Source organism: Cherax quadricarinatus, chromosome 5, assembly GCF_038502225.1.
Source record: "Cherax quadricarinatus isolate ZL_2023a chromosome 5, ASM3850222v1, whole genome shotgun sequence".
Lineage (NCBI taxonomy): Eukaryota > Metazoa > Arthropoda > Malacostraca > Decapoda > Parastacidae > Cherax > Cherax quadricarinatus.
The window spans coordinates 66,872,612-66,893,699 of NC_091296.1; the positions used below are offsets into that span (position 1 = coordinate 66,872,612).

General features: G+C 37.4%; 1 protein-coding gene across 1 annotated transcript in view; it reads right to left on the reverse strand.

Annotated features, from left to right (window-relative positions):
• Positions 1-527: 527 nt before the first annotated feature.
• LOC128685001 (putative E3 ubiquitin-protein ligase UBR7) overlaps positions 528-21,088 on the reverse strand; it is a 39,102-nt gene continuing 18,541 nt past the window's right edge. The window contains exons 4-10 of the mRNA XM_053771436.2: positions 19,205-19,354; positions 16,476-16,578; positions 15,875-15,945; positions 10,928-11,108; positions 9,602-9,702; positions 2,552-2,720; positions 528-2,408 (exon numbers count right to left, since the gene is read on the reverse strand). Of these exons, the coding sequence (XP_053627411.1) occupies positions 2,251-2,408; positions 2,552-2,720; positions 9,602-9,702; positions 10,928-11,108; positions 15,875-15,945; positions 16,476-16,578; positions 19,205-19,354 (933 nt within the window). The 3' untranslated portion in view covers positions 528-2,250. The remainder of the gene's footprint in view (positions 2,409-2,551; positions 2,721-9,601; positions 9,703-10,927; positions 11,109-15,874; positions 15,946-16,475; positions 16,579-19,204; positions 19,355-21,088) is intronic.

The window sequence follows — 21,088 nt, forward strand, 5'->3', positions numbered from 1 at the left end:
AAAAACAACTAATTCCAATCACAACCTAATCGAAGTCCAGACGTACATGCATAGGGGTCCTGATCAGCAGAATGCATGTACCTGTGAAGGTGTCTTCACAAAATACAACTTCAACAAGAACATCAACTGGGACCAGGTAAACCATGTCCTAAATGAAACATGTTGGGAAGATATCTTAAATGACATGGATCCAAACCAGTGCCTTGAAAGGATCAACTTCCTGGCAGCTGAAACATGTACTAGGCATATTCCCCTAAGAAAGAAGAAGAGCAGGAGTAAACTGGAGAAAGACGCTCCCTCTACAGAAGACGACGAAGAGTCACTGAGCTCCTCAGGAGTGCTAGAATATCTGATACACGAAAGGAGGCGCTGACCAGGGATGTGGAAACTATTGAACTTAAGTTAAATGACTCTTACAAGAACCAGGAGAGACAGGAGGAGCTTAAGGGACATACAACATCAGAATCAATGTCATCTAAAATTAGAGCAATATTGGAAATGTCATAGGAAATTAATAAAACTAAAGCTATGTATTGTCTCTGTTTATATTTTACAAACTTTTAAACTCTGTTTTCATGAAATTGTACAATATACTAATGTGATCCTTACCACAGCAGTATGCACTACTTAAAATATCCCAGTTGAACAGTATCACTGACAGCTTTCTGAAAGCCAGTGAACTTTGTACTTGCTGAAAATCTATTTTAAAAAGATTAAGCTAGTTTTAAAATACTACTCAATGAGAAACAGCAGGTGACAAATGGTCAGCTGACTGAATTACTATGTAATGATTAAAAGAACAAAAAGGAGAAATGTGTAAACACAAGACATTTCACCTAGCTGGGCTACTTGTTCTCAATATTCACCAGAACAAAACTGGGCATGAAAATTAAAAAAAAATATTTGTAAAAACTAAACAAATTTAATTAATTAAATTTTATTAATTCTTTATTGAGAGTTCTATAATGATTTCAATAACAATAATAATTCAATTTAAGCCTTATTTTTGGCATATAATAAGCATGCAAAATGTACTCGTTTGTTATTTACTCCAAGTGAGATGAAGATCCTATGATGTACTGAGGAGTTGCACGAAGTTACACATCATGGAGACAATAAAAATAGAACAGTCTAGTCTTGATTATCAAAGACAACAGAGTAATTAAAGTGTGTGTGGATATCAAAGAAAATACTTACGGTACATACTTCTGTTGTACACGTGAAACTTCACATACATATTAAACATACACTAACTCAATCATATGAACACATTTTATGTGCATAAGGTTAATATTCAAGTTTCAATACATGTACTATGTGAAAGGCAGATTTTCAGAAATCTCTCTGCAATCAATTATCTTAGATAATCAAACTTTCGTGTAAATTATATATTCAGAAATAAATACTTGATTGTTTATGCTAAGTCCCATTTAACATGAAGGAAATCATAGTAAAAAAATAGTTAATAAACAAAAAATATATAGTATTTAAATACACACTGCACCATTTGTCAGTGAGAAAATGGTAACTTTACCTATATTCTGAGAGTTCCCTCCTTTCATGATCCCATTTGAACACCTAAAGTAAATTTTAAACAGGGTTAACCTGCCTTCATAACACTCCTCCAAGTATCCACAGTACAAAAAATTGTCAATATGAATACATTCATCCTGTATAAGCCACACTGGAATACATTATCTCACCAAGTAAATGATTTCCTATGAAATAAAATGCTATAGCATTAAATTATTTGGTTGGATTACAACGGGTCGTGAAAATGGTTAAAAAGACTCGTACAAACATTACTTGCAAGTCAATTTTCAATTAAATTTTTATTAAAAATGTAATTATCAAAAGCAATTTGTACAGCTGTTTTATTTTTTTAAATTCTTATGCTGTTTGTAGCTTACTCTTGCAGTAAACCAAGAATTATTAAATACTTATCTAATCCAGTGAAACAATAATTAATTATATTGATGAGCTTTACATACTTATTTTCCTAAATGTACAATGTACTCTTAACCATACAATAATTTCTCCTGGCTTTGTATTGTAAAGAAAAAGTTAAAATCAATCGACATAAAAATTATCCATATTCGAGCAACCTTTAATAGTGCAGCTTACCCATTAAACTGTCCTTAAACCTCTGAAACTAAATGAAAATACTGAAATGCAACTATTTCAAAACTAATGGAGAAACTACAACTGTTCTGAAATCCACTACAACAAAGGTGCCTTGTGCACAGCATTTCACTTGCAAAATAGCTGGATACTTGAGCCTGGACGTTGCTTCTTGTTAGCTTCTAACTGAGAGAAGAATTCATGAATATCTTGATCACGCACTACTTTCTTGTTCTCTGCAAACTTGCGAAGGTACTCTCGTAGTGACAAACTCAGTGTGTTGTACTCTGTAACCACATAAAGTGCTTATCAATAGGCATCAATTTCTTATACTTTGCCTCAATATGGCACTTCATATCGCTCAATCAGCAATCTCAAAAAAGCACCTTCTGCCGAGTTCTTAACAAATGATTTATTCACACATTCTTACCATGAACCATCTCTGTGCGAGTAACACGGTCTAGAGAGGATAGAGCTTCCAGTTCTCTCTGCACTGGAGCACTGTAATTCTGATTACAAGACTTGCCACTCTCCTCATAAAATGCTACAGTGTCCTCATCATCAAGCAGGAAGAGAACACCTTCATCACTGTACTTGGCCTGAAAAGAAATTAATACTCTAAATTAAGAATGAAATGTTATGAATGAAAAGAAGTTGGATGTCCTGGCCCTAAGCGAAACAAAGCTGAAGGGGGTAGGAGAGTTTCAGTGGGGGGAAATAAATGGGATTAAATCTGGAGTATCTGAGAGAGTTAGAGCAAAGGAAGGGGTAGCAGTAATGTTGAATGATCAGTTATGGAAGGAGAAAAGAGAATATGAATGTGTAAATTCAAGAATTATGTGGATTAAAGTAAAGGTTGGAGTAGTAAGGGAGAAAAAGTTAGCATATGAGAAGTTTTTACAAAGTAGAAGTGATGCAAGGAGGGAAGAGTATATGGAGAAAAAGAGAGAGGTTAAGAGAGTGGTGAAGCAATGTAAAAAGAGAGCAAATGAGAGAGTGGGTGAGATGTTATCAACAAATTTTGTTGAAAATAAGAAAAAGTTTTGGAGTGAGATTAACAAGTTAAGAAAGCCTAGAGAACAAAGGGATTTGTCAGTTAAAAATAGGAGAGGAGAGTTATTAAATGGAGAGTTAGAGGTATTGGGAAGATGGAGGGAATATTTTGAGGAATTGTTAAATGTTGATGAAGATAGGGAAGCAGTGATTTCGTGTATAGGACAAGGAGGAATAACATCTTGTAGGAGTGAGGAAGAGCCAGTTGTGAGTGTGGGGGAAGTTCATGAGGCAGTAGGTAAAATGAAAGGGGGAAAGGCAGCCGGGATTGATGGGATAAAGATAGAAATGTTAAAAGCAGGTGGGGATATAGTTTTGGAGTGGTTGGTGCAATTATTTAATAAATGTATGGAAGAGGGTAAGGTACCTAGGGATTGGCAGAGAGCATGCATAGTTCCTTTGTATAAAGGCAAAGGGGATAAAAGAGAGTGCAAAAATTATAGGGGGATAAGTCTGCTGAGTATACCTGGTAAAGTGTATGGTAGAGTTATTATTGAAAGAATTAAGAGTAAGACAGAGAATAGGATAGCAGATGAACAAGGAGGCTTTAGGAAAGGTAGGGGGTGTGTGGACCAGGTGTTTACAGTGAAACATATAAGTGAACAGTATTTAGATAAGGCTAAAGAGGTCTTTGTGGCATTTATGGATTTGGAAAAGGCATATGACAGGGTGGATAGGGGGGCAATGTGGCAGATGTTGCAAGTGTATGGTGTAGGAGGTAGGTTACTGAAAGCAGTGAAGAGTTTTTACGAGGATAGTGAGGCTCAAGTTAGAGTATGTAGGAAAGAGGGAAATTATTTCCCAGTAAAAGTAGGCCTTAGACAAGGATGTGTGATGTCACCGTGGTTGTTTAATATATTTATAGATGGGGTTGTAAGAGAAGTAAATGCGAGGGTCTTGGCAAGAGGCGTGGAGTTAAAAGATAAAGAATCACACTCAAAGTGGGAGTTGTCACAGCTGCTCTTTGCTGATGACACTGTGCTCTTGGGAGATTCTGAAGAGAAGTTGCAGAGATTGGTTGATGAATTTGGTAGGGTGTGCAAAAGAAGAAAATTAAAGGTGAATACAGGAAAGAGTAAGGTTATGAGGATAACAAAAAGATTAGGTGATGAAAGATTGAATATCAGATTGGAGGGAGAGAGTATGGAGGAGGTGAATGTATTCAGATATTTGGGAGTGGACGTGTCAGCGGATAGGTCTATGAAAGATGAGGTGAATCATAGAATTGATGAGGAGAAAAGAGTGAGTGGTGCACTTAGGAGTCTGTGGAGACAAAGAACTTTGTCCTTGGAGGCAAAGAGGGGAATGTATGAGAGTATAGTTTTACCAACGCTCTTATATGGGTATGAAGCATGGGTGATGAATGTTGCAGCGAGGAGAAGGCTGGAGGCAGTGGAGATGTCATGTCTGAGGGCAATGTGTGGTGTGATTATAATGCAGAGAATTCGTAGTTTGGAAGTTAGGAGGAGGTGCGGGATTACCAAAACTGTTGTCCAGAGGGCTGAGGAAGGGTTGTTGAGGTGGTTCGGACATGTAGAGAGAATGGAGCGAAACAGAATGACTTCAAGAGTGTATCAGTCTGTAGTGGAAGGAAGGCGGGGTAGGGGTCGGCCTAGGAAAGGTTGGAGAGAGGGGGTAAAGGAGGTTTTGTGTGCGAGGGGCTTGGACTTCCAGCAGGCATGCGTGAGCGTGTTTGATAGAAGTGAATGCGGACAAATGGTTTTTAACACTTGACGTGCTGTGAGCAAAGTAACATTTATGAAGGGGTTCAGGGAAACCGGCAGGCCGGACTTGAGTCCTGGAGATGGGAAGTGCAGTGCCTGCGCTCTGAAGGAGGGGTGTTAATGCTGCAGTTTAAAAACTGTAGTGTAAAGCACCCTTCTGGCAAGACAGTGATGGAGTGAATGATGGTGAAAGTTTTTCTTTTTCGGGCCACCCTGCCTTGGTGGGAATCGGCCGGTGTGATAATAATAAAAAAAAAAAAAAAATTAAGAAATATACAAGACCTGTAATCTAAGCCATTTCAACTGGACATACAGTGCAATGTTAATTATTCGGATGTTACAAAGGCTGAGCCAGCATCAACTTGTGCATTGCAAAAATTAAATACTTTAAAAATGCTATTATACAAGGTAAAGCAAATAATAATTGTTTCCAATGAGAACTTGGCATTCTTAACCCTTTCAGTGACTGCCATGTAGAAATACATCATTGAGGCCAGGGTCCCTCACATAGTTCTACATAATGAGCTATCTTACTCAGTACATATGAGAGAATGGGTCTGTGCTGAGAATATGCACAGTAAAAAAAAATTCTGCTCCATGCAGTGCATAATGGGAAAATCAAAATTGAGTTTGGTATAAAATAGCAAATTTGAAGTGTTTTCTAAGGTTTTTATGGCTTTATTGGCTGTTCCTTGGTATCATTTTATATAATGGAAGACATGCTAGTAGCATGGAATGTTTACATTGTTTATTTTGGACTATTTTTAAATTGGTATTTTTTTGTGTATAAAATTGGCCAAATTACCAACTTCTGTGCACCTCATAGTTCTAATAGCTGAATGGTTGGTTTCTTGTGCTCAATCAATAAAATGGAAGGAATATTAGCAAAATAGCTAAGAATATGAAACACAGATTGTAAAAGAAGAGACTGGAGCAGCTTGTTTCTGAGAATACGAGCAAGAGGTAGAAGTAACAGAGCTAGTTTCATCTATTAGAGGTTGAAGTCGCTTGGACAAGGGACCAGAATTGGTCCATCCTTTGATGCATGAGCGATCTGAAAAACTATGCACTGTAAAAAGGACAGGGAAGGTCAGAATCATGGTGAAGGGTATGTGAAGATCACATATTGAAAGGGTCAATCAGAACCTTGGTACAAGAGTTGGGCAACGAGGTGCTACACGAAGGTGGTACTGGGTTCTTGGAAAGGTCTGAAGACAGGTCTGTTGATGTGCTGGGGTTGTGTGATGTTGATGCTGTGTATGGAACCCATACCCTACCCTACCCCTACCCTTCATGCCAGTAAACTGGCAACCTGCAATAGCAACCCTACATCCGCTGAGCCACCTTGGTAGACACATGAGAGGGTGCCTGAAAACCTGCTGCAAGGCACTCCCTGAAACTTACAGGAAGCCTCCAGAGATAAACCCATCACTGTGAGGACACCCAAAGCTGCCCTCTGGAACCCTGTAGGGCTAATCAGTACATCCCTAGATGATCCAGATTCCACAGCAAACACAATCACCACCACCAAGGACCTTAATGAAATGAATAAAGATTCTCTTTCCTCGGCCCAGGAGCTATAATTTCCAAGGGTATATCCAAAAAGGCTGAACATAGGAAAGGGAGAGCCAGAAAAAGGTGGAATGTGAGAGATGGAGTGGAGAAGGGCAGAGTGGGGAGGGGGAAGCTTTAGTTTCAATTGGTCCAAGGAAGAAGACTAAAGGTCCAGCTCCTTAGAACAAGAGCCTCTTCACCATATCACGGAATCCCCCCCTTGAAGAGGCCAGTTTAAGTAAATTAGTGTAATTGTTTTCAATATTGTTCACAAAGCAATGTATGGTATCATGCATTCTGACATCTCAATAAGGAATCATTCAGGACCCTGTACACTGTGTACGTTAGGCCTATATTGGAGTTTGCACCACGAGTTTGGAACCCACACCTAGCCAAGCACGTAAGGAAATTAGAGAAAGAGAAAAGGGTTGCAACAAGACTAGTCCCAGAGCTAAGGGGCATGTCCTACAAGGAGAGGTTAAGGGGAATCGACCTGATGACACTGGAGGACAAGAGAGATGGAGGAATATAACTACATATAAAATACCAAAAGGAATCGACAAGGTGGACAGAGGCAGAATATTCCAGAGATGGGACACAGGAACAAGGGGTCACAGTTAGAGGTTGAAGACTCGGATGAATCACAGGGATGCTAGGAGTATTTTTTCAGTCACAGAGTTGTCGGGAAGTGGAATAGTCTGGGAAGTGATGTAGTGGAGGCAGGATTCATACATATCTTTAAGAAGAGGTGTGATAAAGCTTATGAAGCAGTAAGAGTGACCTAGTAGCGACCTGTGAAGAGGCGGGGCCAGGAGCTGTGACTCGATCCCTGCAACCACAACTAGGCAAGTACAGCTAGTTGAGTACAGCAAAGTTTTCACTGTTGGTAACACTGCCTCACTTAGCTGGCACTAGCTAGAGCAAAAGTGCTCAAACTTTTTCATTTCAAGTTAAAATATAAACTCCTGCAAAACGGAAAACGGGCATCACTATTATCCTACTGGTAACTGTGAAGAATTTCTTTTATAGCTTGACCAATTTTGAAACTTCAGTGGAAGCAGTTTTGAATAAAATATGAGAAAAAATATTGAACCTGTGACACCAGAAGAATAAAACAGCAGTATCAAAAGTTGAATTAAAAAAAAAAAAAACAATTATGCCAGTCATTAAAAAAATTATTTGAATATGAAACCCTGAAAAAACTAATGTAATAAGTAGAATCTATGCTGTAATAATTATCAACAAATATTTAGCAAAAAATTTTAAGCAGTATTCTTAATAAGGGTGTGTAAAGGTAGAAAGTTGAAAGTGAACATCGATAAGAGTAAGGTGATGAGGGTATCAAACAATTTAGATAAAGAAAAATTGGATATCACATTGGAGGGAGGGAGTATGGAAGAAGTGAATGTTTTCAGATATTTGGGAGTTGACATGTAAGCAGATGGGTTTATGAAGGATGAGGTTAACCATAGAATTGATGAAGGAAAGAAAGGTGAGTGATGTGTTGAGGTATCTGTGGAGACAAAAAATGTTATTCATGGAGGCAAAGAAGGAAATGTACGAGAGTATAATGGTACCAATACTCTTAAATGGGTGTGAAGCATGGGTTGTAAATGCTGCAGCGAAGAAGCCGGAGGCAGTGGATCAGTCGTATCTAAGGGCAATGTGTGGTGTAAATATTATGCAGAGAATTCATAGTGTGGAGTTATTAAAAGTATTAGTCAGAGGGCTAAGAAAACAGAACAAAGTAGAATGACTTGGAGAGTGTATAATTCTGTAGGGGAAGGAAGGCAGGGTAAGGGTCGTCCACGAATAGGTTGGAGAGAAGGGGTAAAGGAGGTTTTGTGGACAAGGGGCTTGGACTTCCAGCAAGCATGCACGAGTGTGTTAGAAGTGGATGGAGACGAATGGTTTTTGGGACCTGATGGAGTGTGAGCAGGGTAATATTTTGTGAAGGGATTCAGGAAACAGGTTAGCCGGACTTGAGTCCTGGAAATGGGAAGTACAATGCCTGCAATTTAAAGGAGGAGTTTGGGATATTGACAGTTTGGAGGGACATGTAGGCTGTTGTATCTGAGCGCCTCTGCAAAGACAGTGATTACGTATGAGTGATGGTGAAAGTGTTGAATGATGATGAAAGTTTTTTCTTTCTTTTTGGGTCACCCTGCCTACGTGGGAAACAGCCAATGTGTTAAAAAAAAAAAATCTTAATACATGTCCACATACCTTTCTCCGAAATTCTGAAATTCGAAAAGTTCTGAAAACCAAAGTTTCTTCGTGGAGTGTGGAGTGTCAGTCATCCCCGTGCTGGGTCACGCCGACACGGGGTGGTGTCGAGAATCATTTTGAAATTCGAAAACGTCTGAAATTCTAAAAAATACAGGCCCCAAGGGTTTCAGATAAAGGGATGTGCACCTGTAATAATTTCTGGAGTCGGCATATACGCTTACTACAAAAATCAATATTTTCCCACTACTCCTTTCCAAGAGTAAGCTTCCATGTATGATACCTTCACAATTTTAAGCAAACCTTTAATGTAAGATGACAGTGCTCTTTCAAATGCCTTCATCTGTAGGTGTTTGTTATAGTAAGCAAAACTATACAAGTAACAACCCTCTTGTAAATAAGATGATGATTCTTCTTTCAACAAACCAGCTGTATCACACCAAGGCAGGGTCGCCCAAAAAGACAAACGAAAGTTTCTCTTTTTAATTTTAGTAATTTATACAGGAGAAGGGGTTACTAGCCCCTTGCTCCCGGTATCTTAATCACTTCTTACAACATGCATGGTTTACGGAGGAAGAATTCTGTTCCACTTCCCCATGGAGATAAGAGGAAATAAATAAGAACAAGAACCAGTAAGAAAACAGAAGGAAATCCAGAGGGGTGTGTATATATATGCTTGTACATGTATGTATAGTGTAACTTAAGTGCAAGTATAAGTAGCAAGACATACCTGAAATCTTGCATGTTTGTGAGACAGAGAAAAGACACCTGCAATCTTACCATCATGTAAAACAAGTACAGGCTTCCATTTTACACTCACTTGGCAGGACAGTAGTACCTCCCTGGGCAGTTACTGTCCACCAACCTACTACCTAGAATAAGATTATAGGGAAAATATATAAAACTAAAATACTGCAATTTACCTTGCAAACATCACAGGTACAGAGTTGCTTTCTCCACTGATCTGGTAAAAATACAGCACCACTGGGTAATTCTTGTTTTGTTAGGACATCCAGTTTACATCCTAGAATAATACATATGAATACTGAATAAAATTCATTATTGCAAATCAGAATATCTAAATATATGCATGCACAAGTGTTGAATAACCAAAGTTAAGAGTTAGCTTTACAAGTATTCCATTACCACACTAACACACATTATACGTGTTTACTCTCAAAAAAGTAAGTGGTTTACACATCAACTTCTCATGCAAAAAGATACAGTAATGTGTTTATTCTCAAGGGTCAACCTCAAGCTGACAAGCCATACTTGTTAAACATGGTATCAGATGGCCTATTCTTCTCAAAGGCCTTACTCAGCAACGAATTTTCTAGCTTGGCACAGAAAGTGTGATCTAAAGATTAAGCAACAAACCTCAACATCACCCCCTCTTCAAAGTGTACAAACTATTTATGAACCTCTAACTCTTAAATTCACCTAACCAATTTTCCCACAAACTACAAAATTAACAAAAAACAATGCCTTTCAAGCATTCACACAGACCATATTGAAACATGACTGCTGGTTCTACCCTGAACGTTATCGACACTATGCAGAGGGTTTCATTAAATAATACTCAACAACCATTTTCTCCTAAAATGCAATAATAATTTACAAAATATATCTAACATTATTATTGTCTTCATGCTACTCTCATATATGCTTTAATGCAAACCACTTGATATACACATCACCATTTCAAACTCCCTCTTCTACTTCAATCAAATTTAAGTTTCCAGTCACAACATCTATTTACCTGTTCTACTTATGCTCTTGTGTCCTTATCAAAGTACATACAGATAAATCATGCAAGCTTGAACTGAACAAATGTATCAAGCATTCTCTCCTAACCTACTTTCAGAATGTCAGTCTTAGTTCAAGCAACTCTTCTGCTTATTAAACTTTCAGCCATGGTATCGTTTCATTCAATTCATGATCACTTTTTGTATTCTAATGCAACACTCCTCCTCAACTCTTAATTTTCATTATTCCATTTTATCACTTGCACGAACTCTTTCTAAAACATTCTCAACCTCTCTAACACCTCTACTTCCTTATTCATCTTGCCAATTTCACTTTTGGAATGAAGCTCCACTTTACAGCTTCATGTGGGAATACATCAACAGTGTATTCAAGAATTATATATACAAAGAAACAAACCATAAATATACCCTTAATGAGAATAATTAAAAATTAAAGGCATAAATAAAATTGAAAATACATAAACTATTAAATAAATAACTCACTTGATATTTTGTTTTCTTTAGAACCATTAACTTCAGCTTTTTCATTTTTTTTCGTGGGTTCCTCAGCAAATTTACTTTCCGTCTTTTCTTTATCTTCTTGTAGGAGAGTAATTGTTTTACAGTCTTCAGCACTCTTCCCAATTGTTTGTTTCTCTCCTTTTGGAGAAGTTGGTACTTTATTCTGAAAATAATAATTATAATTTTAGAGAGTGACTTGAGTGTGTGAGTGAGTGAGTGTTTGCTCTAGCTGTCACTCAATTGAACTGGTGCTCCCACAATGTACTAAGTGGTCCCAGATTTTTTAATACTGCACACGGAGAGTTAACCCTTTGACTGTTTTGGTCGTATATATACGTCTTACATGCCAATGTTTTGGACGTATTTATATGTGTAAATTCTAGCGGCTTCAAATCAAGCAGGAGAAAGCTGGTAGGCCCACATGTGAGAGAATGGGTCTGTATGGTCAGTGTGCACCACATAAAAAAAATCCTGCAGCACGCAGTGCATGAGAGAAAAAAAAAATGACCGTTTTTTTTGGATTAAAACGCTGACTTTGAGGTGTATTTTCATACAGTATTTATCGTTGTACTCTCGTTTTCATGGTCTCTCGTGATAAAATGGAAAACATATTACAGAAATAGAGATGATTTTCATTAGTTTCACGATGAAAATGACCTTGAAATTGAGCTCAAAGTAGCGGAAATGTTCGATTTTTACCAATGTTCAGGAGTAAGCAAATCACACCACACGTCATACACTTCAACTGTTGAGTCTAATATTCTTTCACTAGTTCACTGATATTATTTATACCATTCTTACAATAATGCAGTAGTCTGCATAACAGTAAATTTTGTATATTTTATACGAATAAAAAATCAAAATAGAAAGCAATAGTAATATAAGAGGGGCCTAGAGACGTGATTAATGAACAGAAGATATGTTATTTTAGTGCCAAGAATGTCTACATTGTTTATTCTGGACCCTATTTTGAAATTGGCATCTTTTTTAATTTGCGGGAAATTGGCCAAATTGCCAATTTCTGACCACTTTATTGGGTAGTTCAAATCGGTAAATGGGTGGTTTCTTGTAATCAACTGATAGAAAAAATGGAGTTCTAAAGAAATAGCTACGAGTTTGGTCAACTGCAACAACGGAATTGGCCAAAAACAGGGCTCGAAGTCGGCAAAATCGCCGATGCGTATATGTTGCTGAGACCGCTAACTTCGCGGGAGCGTAATTCCGCAAGTTTTCAACCAAATATCGTACTTTTGGTGTCATTACCACCAGGAAAAGATTCTCTATCATTTCAAAAGAAAAAATAATTTTTTTTCCCAAAAATTTTGCAACATAAAACGACAGTTTCAGAAAGGGGCTTGCGACAGTCAAAGGGTTAAGACCCATTCTATACTGCCTAGGGCACTCAGGCCTATCATGCCAAATCTGAAGGCAGGAAATATAAACCATCAATCTACATTTGAAATGCTTGTAGTAAGAATGTAGAACTACGTTTGGACACTTAAAGGGTTAAAATTTCTTTCATGATCCCCTCAGTTCCAGCTGCTTTACCCCCTTTCATTCTGCCCAATGCCTCACACACCTCCCCCATACTCACATCTGGCTCTTCTTCACTCCTAAAAGATGTTATACTCCCTTGGCCAATACATGAAATTACTGCCTCCCTCTCTTCATCAACATTTAACAGGTTCCTCAAAATATTCCTACTATCCTCCCAATACTTCCAACTCCCCATCTACTAACTCCCCTATTCTGTTTTTAACTGTCAAATCCATTTGTTTCCTAAGGTTTCTTAACTTATTTATCTCACTCCAAAACTTTCTTACTCTCAGCAAAGTTTGCTGACAGTACCTAACTCTCTATCATTTGCTTTCCTTTTACAGTCCCTCACCACTTTCTTCACCTCTTTTACACGCCATATACTCCACCCTTCTTTTATCACTTATGGCACTTTTGAGGTCAAACAAACTGAACTGTCCTTAAAAAATAATTTTGGTAAAAATATTTTAATAAATTAACACCACCACAGGCATTTTTTTTTAATTTTCCACCAAAGCTAACTTCGCACCCTAAATAAATCTCGCTAAAATTACCATAGCATAGCTTAATCATTCCTAACTTATGGAAAGACAGCCTACACTTATTCAGCATTATTTAACATTTAGCATTATTTAACATGTTCTCCAGAACTTTTAACAGATGTTAACAGTTCTGGAGAACATTACTCCTTTGGAATGGCTTCAGACCAAGCTTCATGAGTTGGAGAGGAAATAATACAGGAATAAGAACTATTTTACTAACCCTTTCAGGGTCGAGACCCCCAATCCTTAAACATAAAAAAAAAAAAAGGTACGAAATTTGATTAAAAACTTATGGAATTATGCTCTCACAAAGATAGCGATATCGGTGATTTTGCCCACCTTGAGCCCTATTTTTAGCCAATTCCATTGTTCCAGTCGACTAAAATCCTAAGCTATTTCACTAGAATTCCATTTGTTCCATCAACTGAGTACAAGAAACTGCCCATTTACTAATTTCAACTACCCAATAAAGTGGTCAAATTGGCAATTTGGTCAATTTCACACAAATTTCAAAAAATGCCAATTTCAAAATAGGGTACAGAATAAACAAGAGAGACATTACTGGCACTAAAATAACATTTTCTCTGTTCATTAGTCACGTCTCTAATCCCCTCTTATATTATTCTTGCTTTTCATTTTGAATTTTTATTTTCACAAAAAATATAAGATTTACTGTTATGTAGACTACTGCATCATTGTAAAAATTGTATAAATATCAGGGCACATGTGAAAGAACACTAGACTCACCAGTTGATGTGTATTGGACGCGTGGTGTGATTTGTTTACTCTTGAACATCAGCAAAAATCAAACTTTTCCACTACTCTGAGCTCATTTCAAGGTACTTTTCATCATGAAACCAATCACAATCATCTCTATTTCTGTAATATATCTTCCATTCTATCAAATGAGACCAAGAAAACGAGAATACAATCATAAACACCAAATGAAAATACACTGCAAAATCGTTGTTTTAAACCAAAAACATGGTCAGAGTTTTTTTTTCCCATTATGCACTGTGCTGCAGGAATTTTTTTATACTGCACACACTGACCATGCAGACCCATTCTTTCATATGCAGGCCTACCAGCTTTCTTCCACCTTAAAAAAAAAAAAAAAATACAGAACCAACAGTGGCTCACAAGCCATACATCCACAGGACCGACCCTGAAAGGGTTAAGAAACAGAAGAATAAAGCTAGACTACGTACTATATATACAAAGTACATGTAGTAGTTTCTGAGACACCTCATCTTATTTATTCATGAAACAAAGTAAAGACCAGCAAGTCTGGCAGAACAAGATTCTGAAAGGCCCAAAAAATAGAGATTTAAGCATAAGAAATTTAGTGAGAACATTTTGAACAAAAAAAGAAACTAGGCTGGTAGACATCAACCACCCAGGGAGGTACTATTGTCCTGCCAAGTGAGTGTGAAATGTAAACCTGTAATTGTTTTACATGGTAGGATTGCTGGTGTCCATTTTTCTATCTCATAAACATGCAAGATTTCAGGTAGGTCTTGCTACTTCTACTTACACTTAGGTCACACTACACTTACATGTACAAGCATATATATATACACACCCCTCTTCTATTTTCTTACTAGTTCTTGTTCTTGTTTATTTCCTCTTACCTCCATGGGGAAGTGGAACAGAATTCTTCCTCCGTAAGCCATGCGTGTTGTAAGAGGCGATTAAAATGCCGGGAGTAAGGGGCTAGTAACCCCTTCTCCTGTATATATTACTAAATGTAAAAGGAGAAACTTTCGTTTTTCCTTTTGGGCCACCCCGCCTCGGTGGGATACGGCCAGTGTGTTGAAAGAAGATGATGGTAGGATTGCTGGTGTCTTTTTTCTGTCTCATAAGCATGCAAGATTTCAGGTATGCCTTGCTACTTCTACTTACACTTAGGTCACACTATGCATGCACGTACAAGCGTATATATACACACCCCTCTGGTGTATCTGGAATGGATTAATTGGATTTACATTATTTCTTATGGGAAATATTAACAAAAAATACATTTTACAGAGAATAACTATAGTTTTACATACAGAAAAGGGATGATGAAATTCAAGGGTCCTCTTATTTTCTTACTAGTTCTTGTTCTTGTATATTGATTTGTTTGAAAAAATCTTATTGTTGGTTCTCAATTTAGTTGTAAAGTTTAGAGAAAATGACAAGTCTCTGCCATTTCCCTTGACAATGGTGTCCAGTGATGCTCTGGAACTTGGAAAAGAAATTTTTTTTTGCAAGCGACCTAGACTGAGAGACCCGAGTTAGCATAAAAGGATGTAGCCAATATGAAAGCTATGTAACCAATAACAAGGCCTATACATCCAGTCTAGCTATACAGGTGGAAGGCTTTCCCATCACTTTTGAATCATACAAATGATGCATGGACTAAAAGTCAAACATCAGGGTAGAGAAAGAAGAGTAACCCAGAGACTGCATATTATCTCAACCTGGAGTTTGTGTGTGTATCAAGAAGAGAGACAACATGCAACACTATGTCAGTCCTGTGCAAAAATATCCAGCAACTGACAATAAACATTATTTTTTTAACACACTGACCATCTCCCACCAAGGTAAGGTGACCCAAAAATGAACCATGCAAGTTTTTCTTCCTTTTACATTTAGTAATATATACAGGAAAAGCAGTACTAGCCCCTTGCTCCAGACATTTTAGTTGCCTCTCACAACATGCAAGACTTACAGAGGAAGGATTCTTTTTACACTTCTCCATGGAGTAAAACAAAAATACTGTACACAAATGAGGAACTTTTTGTATGTTTCAGGAAAAAATATCACTCATACTATACATGCCTTACAAAAATAAAAATGTGCAACTTACTTGGGTATTTTTATTAGGAGACTTTTCAACCTCAACCAGGTCTTTACTGGCTTCACTTTTAACCGTGGTAACTGAAATTATGAAATTTTTTTACTACATATATTGTATAGTGTCTTACCCACAATACATGTAGTATATGAATAAAGAATGTGCCATACATACACAGTGTATACATGCATTTTTTTTTTACCTCAATAGCTATCTCCCACTATGGCAGGGTTACACAAAGAAAAAGACATTCACCATCATTCATTCAGTCACTGGCATGCTCCTTAAGACATATCTTGTCAGGGTTAATCTCCCTTTTCAGATTTCCTAATACATGTACTAAACTCTTGAAAAAGCACTGGGTGCAACATGAAAGGTACCTTAAGCTAGTTACTCAATTTTCCCCCATGGCTGATTTGCATGTATATATTACACATTTTTTATTTTTAACACGTCGGCCATTTTCCACCGAGGCAGGGCAACCCAAAAAGAAAGAAAAGACTATCATTCAACACTTTCACCATCACTCATACATAATCATAAATAAATACATAAATCAAGGTCTTAAAAGCATACAATATTGTATGTACTATACAGAAACAAAAGCACTTACCAGCAAGACTCATGTAATAAGAAAGAAACTTGTGTTTGGGAAGGCATTCTCCACAAATCATCTCTGCATATTCATCCCCAGGAGGAACATTACCACCCTGATGCTATAAATCAAAATAAGCAAATTTACAATCAGACAGCATACCATAATGAATAATGCATTACTTCAGGTACAAAAGCATCAGGAAACTAGAAATCTATCACTGAAACACAACTGCCCAAATTTGCTGGATTAATTTGTAGGAAAAAACATCCACCTTCAGAAATGACTTCCCAACATGGCCCCTCTGGCAGTAGAAAAAAAAAAATGAAAAATTTTGTTGGTAACAATGGCAGAACAGTGGAATGTATTAGAACTGGAGGAAATAAATGCTACAACCAATTTAATTTTCTAAAATCATACAAAATAATTACCAAAGATGAGACACACAAGCATAGCTCTGCTCCTGTAGATTTAAACAAGTAACCCCTAAAAAATCACTCGTGGGGACGATACTGCTGAATTGCAACTGCCAACAGTGACTTTTGATAAAGAAATCTTCTTTCGACAAACCGGCCGTATCCCACCGAAGCAGGGTGGCCCAAAAGAAAAATGAAAGTTTTTTTTTTTTAACTTTAGTAATATATACAGGAGAAGGGGGTTACTAGCCTCTTGCTCCCAGCATTTCAGTCGTCTCTTACAACACACAAAGTTTACAGAGGAAGAATTCTGTTCCACTTCCCCATGGTGATAAGAGGAAATAAACAAGGACAAGAACTGTTAAGAAAAATAGAAGAAAACCCAGAGGGGTGTTGTGTGTGTGTGTGTGCGTGTATATGTATGTCTTTCTCTCTTTCAACGCACCGGCTGTATCCCACCGAGGCAGGGTGGCCCAAAAAGAAAAACAAAAGTTTCTCTTTTTAAATTCAGTAAGTTATACAGGAGAAGGGGTTACTAGCCCCTTGCTCCCGGCATTTTAGTCGCCTCTTACAACACGCATGGCTTATGGAGGAAAAATTCCGTTCCACTTTCCCATGGAGATAAGAGGAAATAAACAAGAACAAGAACTAGAAAGAAAATAGAAGAAAACCCAGAGGGGTGGGAGACGGCCAACTTGTTGAAAAAAAAAAAAAAACATGTATGTGTAGTGTGACCTAAATGTAAGTAGAAGTAGCAAGACATACCTGAAACTTTGCATGTTTATGAGATAGAAAAAAGATACCAGCAATCCTACCATCATGTAAAACAATTACAGGTTTCTGTTTTACACTCACCTGGCAGGACGGTAGTACCTCCCTGGCAGTTGATGTCTACCAACCTACTACCTAGGTTGATAAAGAAATATTTAAAGAAAAATGTAAGGGTAGAGTATAGCATAACATTTGCAAGTATCAAGCATTTCTTTTTTCAGTCATTTGGTTACTTTTTGACTGCCTCCCCATGGACCGGGACCTGTGATGGATCAAAGAATTTTCAAGTAAATTCATGGATCAATCTATAAAATCCTATCACAAATCAACAAAAAAACCAAGAAAATATGTACCAAATAGCTAACTGGACACAATTCTGCTTTATCTATTTATATTTTGGATGTGTTGTTTTGCCATCCATTTCAATCTATACTTTCAAAGCATCAATGAATCCACAGCAATATATAAGATCTTTATATATAGTAATTTACATACAGTAGAACCCCCATTCTAGGTAGTAGACTGGTAGACAGCAACCACCCAGGGAGGTACTACCGTCCTGCCAAGTGAGTGTAAAACGAAAGCCTGTAATTGTTTTACACGATGGTAGGATTGCTGGTGTCCTTTTTTCCGTCTCATTAACATGCAAGATTTCAGGTACGTCTTGCTACTTCTACTTACACTTAGGTCACACTACACATACATGTACAAGCATATACTATATACACACCCCTCTGGGTTTTCTTCTATTTTCTTTCTAGTTCTTATTCTTGTTTATTTCCTCTTATCTCCATGGGGAAGTGGAACAGAATTCTTCCTCTGTAAGCCATGCGTGTTGTAAGAGGCGACTAAAATGCCGGGAGCAAGGGGCTAGTAACCCCTTCTCCTGTATATATTACTAAATGTAAAAGGAGAAACTTTCTTTTTTCCTTTTGGGCCACCCCGCCTCTGTGGGATACAGCCGGTGTGTTGAAAGAAGAAAGAACCCCCATATCCATGGTTTCAGTTATCCACGGTTTACTGTGGCCCAAAAAATACCTCTTAATTTTGCATAATAATGGCCCCAAAATGTAAAAGTAGAAAAGCCGGCAATTCTTCAAAGCCTAAGAGAGGCTGTGAAGTGCTTCATGTCAGTGAAAAAGTGATAATACTATCACTTTTTATCATAACTTATCAATTAAACTTTATAATAGGTATGTATAGGACTTATATATAGGGTTTGCTACTATCCACGGTTTCAGTATCCACGGCAGGTCCTTGGTACGTATCCCCCACAGATACGGGAGTCCTACTGTATATCTGTTTGCTTTTCATATATAAGGCATTCAAGAGAATACCTGAAATATGAAAAAATATCATGTGCAAAAGGTTATGGTAAGTCAAACACAAGGAAAGCAAGATAAAATAACAAGACAGTGCCAGAGTTAAAATTTGTAGGTTATGGTGCATTTTAATAAGAAACTGGGACAAATGAGAGAACCAAAATTAACAAAGTGTATTTCTGACCAACTGTCTTGCTTCTGATACTTCATATAAATAGTTAACAAGTACAATACTGACCCTGCCATGGTACCAGTCTTCACAGAAGCAACACTGGATCATCTCATCATCTGTGGGGTCTTCAGGGTCTGGGTAAGGTCGCTGACACGTGCAGTAAGCTCCACGAAAGTTGTGGTTGTACTCATTTTCAGGGTTCTCAGGTAGCTTATCCTAAAATGAAGGTCTTCATTAATTATGTACCAGCTCAATCATTTTTTAAATTAGCCTACTTCCTTTTAATTTTTTATAAATTGATTTTTTAAAGTACAGTAAACCATCTAACACATGATCTGTTAACTCGTTTTTGCTTCAATGCAGCTATAAAACTGAGACATTTTCGGTGAATACTCCATAAAAATCAGTTTACATAGTAGAGTACATATAGGTAAAAAATGCAACACATGCTGCAGTCTTCCCCCCCAACTCACAGTGAGCCTCAGGGCGAGTCATTGTTTTACGGAGAAGGCTTAAATAATATACACAACCTCCCTCACCTAGTACTTCATTCATATGCGTCCAATACCATATGTGACCAGTGTTAGTGAATAAACTTTTAATCTTGTCAGTATACCATCTCATCTTCACATCTCTCCCATTTCTCCTGCCTCTGTATTCAACTGAAGACATCTACTGTGTAGGTGAAATGTTTCAGACTAAAAATACAGTGGTACCTTGACTTACAAGTGCCCCAACTTATGAGTTTTCAGGGTTACGAGCCGTCGCTCGGTCAATTTTTTGCTTTGAGTTGCAAGCCAAAATCCGAGTTACGAGCGAAAAAAAAATACTGAAAAAAAAAAAAACTTACTGAAAATGACATTTGGCAAGAACCCCGACCTAAATAGCACAACGAAAGGTGGTTTTGGGACTTGGTATGTACTTATAAAACAATGCTAGTGTGATGTTCTCACTGGAGGTAATTGTATAATTATATTCTACAAAAAAATAAAGTTGCTAAGTTTTTGACATTTGCAAAATATCTTGCCCTTTACTCCCACACAAATCCCAAAATGTTTGGAATACATATATTTCCAATATTCCACAAGCCAATTGTAGAACAATAATTTTTTTATGATTCCTCTCATTATTATTGCATTTACTTCAATAATAAATGGTGGGCTTCATGAAATAAATAAATAACTTACTTATGAGATATTCATATGTCACTGCACTAGTACTCTAGTGCAGTTTGCCTCTCCAAAACTCCATTTTCTCTTACCAAGGACCAAAGAACACGTTATAGGAAGGAGCAGTAATAATTTTATATGCTCGGACTGGTCCTGGACACTCGCCATATTATGGCCTATTTTATTCATTCTAGAGTATATATCGTGTTTCTATGTTACTTATGGTGTTTATTATGTCATATTAGATCAATTCTGATAGATAAATAACCAGAGAGGTGATATTAGCATTATACTGCAGTATTTTCTCCTGCCCCTGGGGTGGTTTTCTGAGGGCTGGAACAGATTAATGGCATTTCAATTAATTTCAATGAGGAAAAGTTATTTGACATATGAGCAAATCGAGTTATGAGCTCGGTCACAGGTACCACTGTACTTAACTGCTGCACATGTCTTAATCATCATCTGGATAAGTGATAATGGCACCAAAAGAAATGTGGGTGATCTAGGTACTGCAAGAAAAATAAGGGCGAAATCCTTAACATTTTGAATAAAACTAAGATACGAGATAAGCTTAACAGTGGTGCACGTGTGATGGAGACAGTAAGAGCCTATGGCCTGAATGCGGCATCAATTCATACGATTAAGAAGAATGAGGCGAAGATAAGAGCTTGTGCAATGATTAACCCAGGTTGAGAACTTCTGAAAAGAATGACATAGGCCAGAACAGCTAAAACAAATAAGTAGTCGAGCAAGTGGATTCAGAAAAAAAAAATCAGAAAGG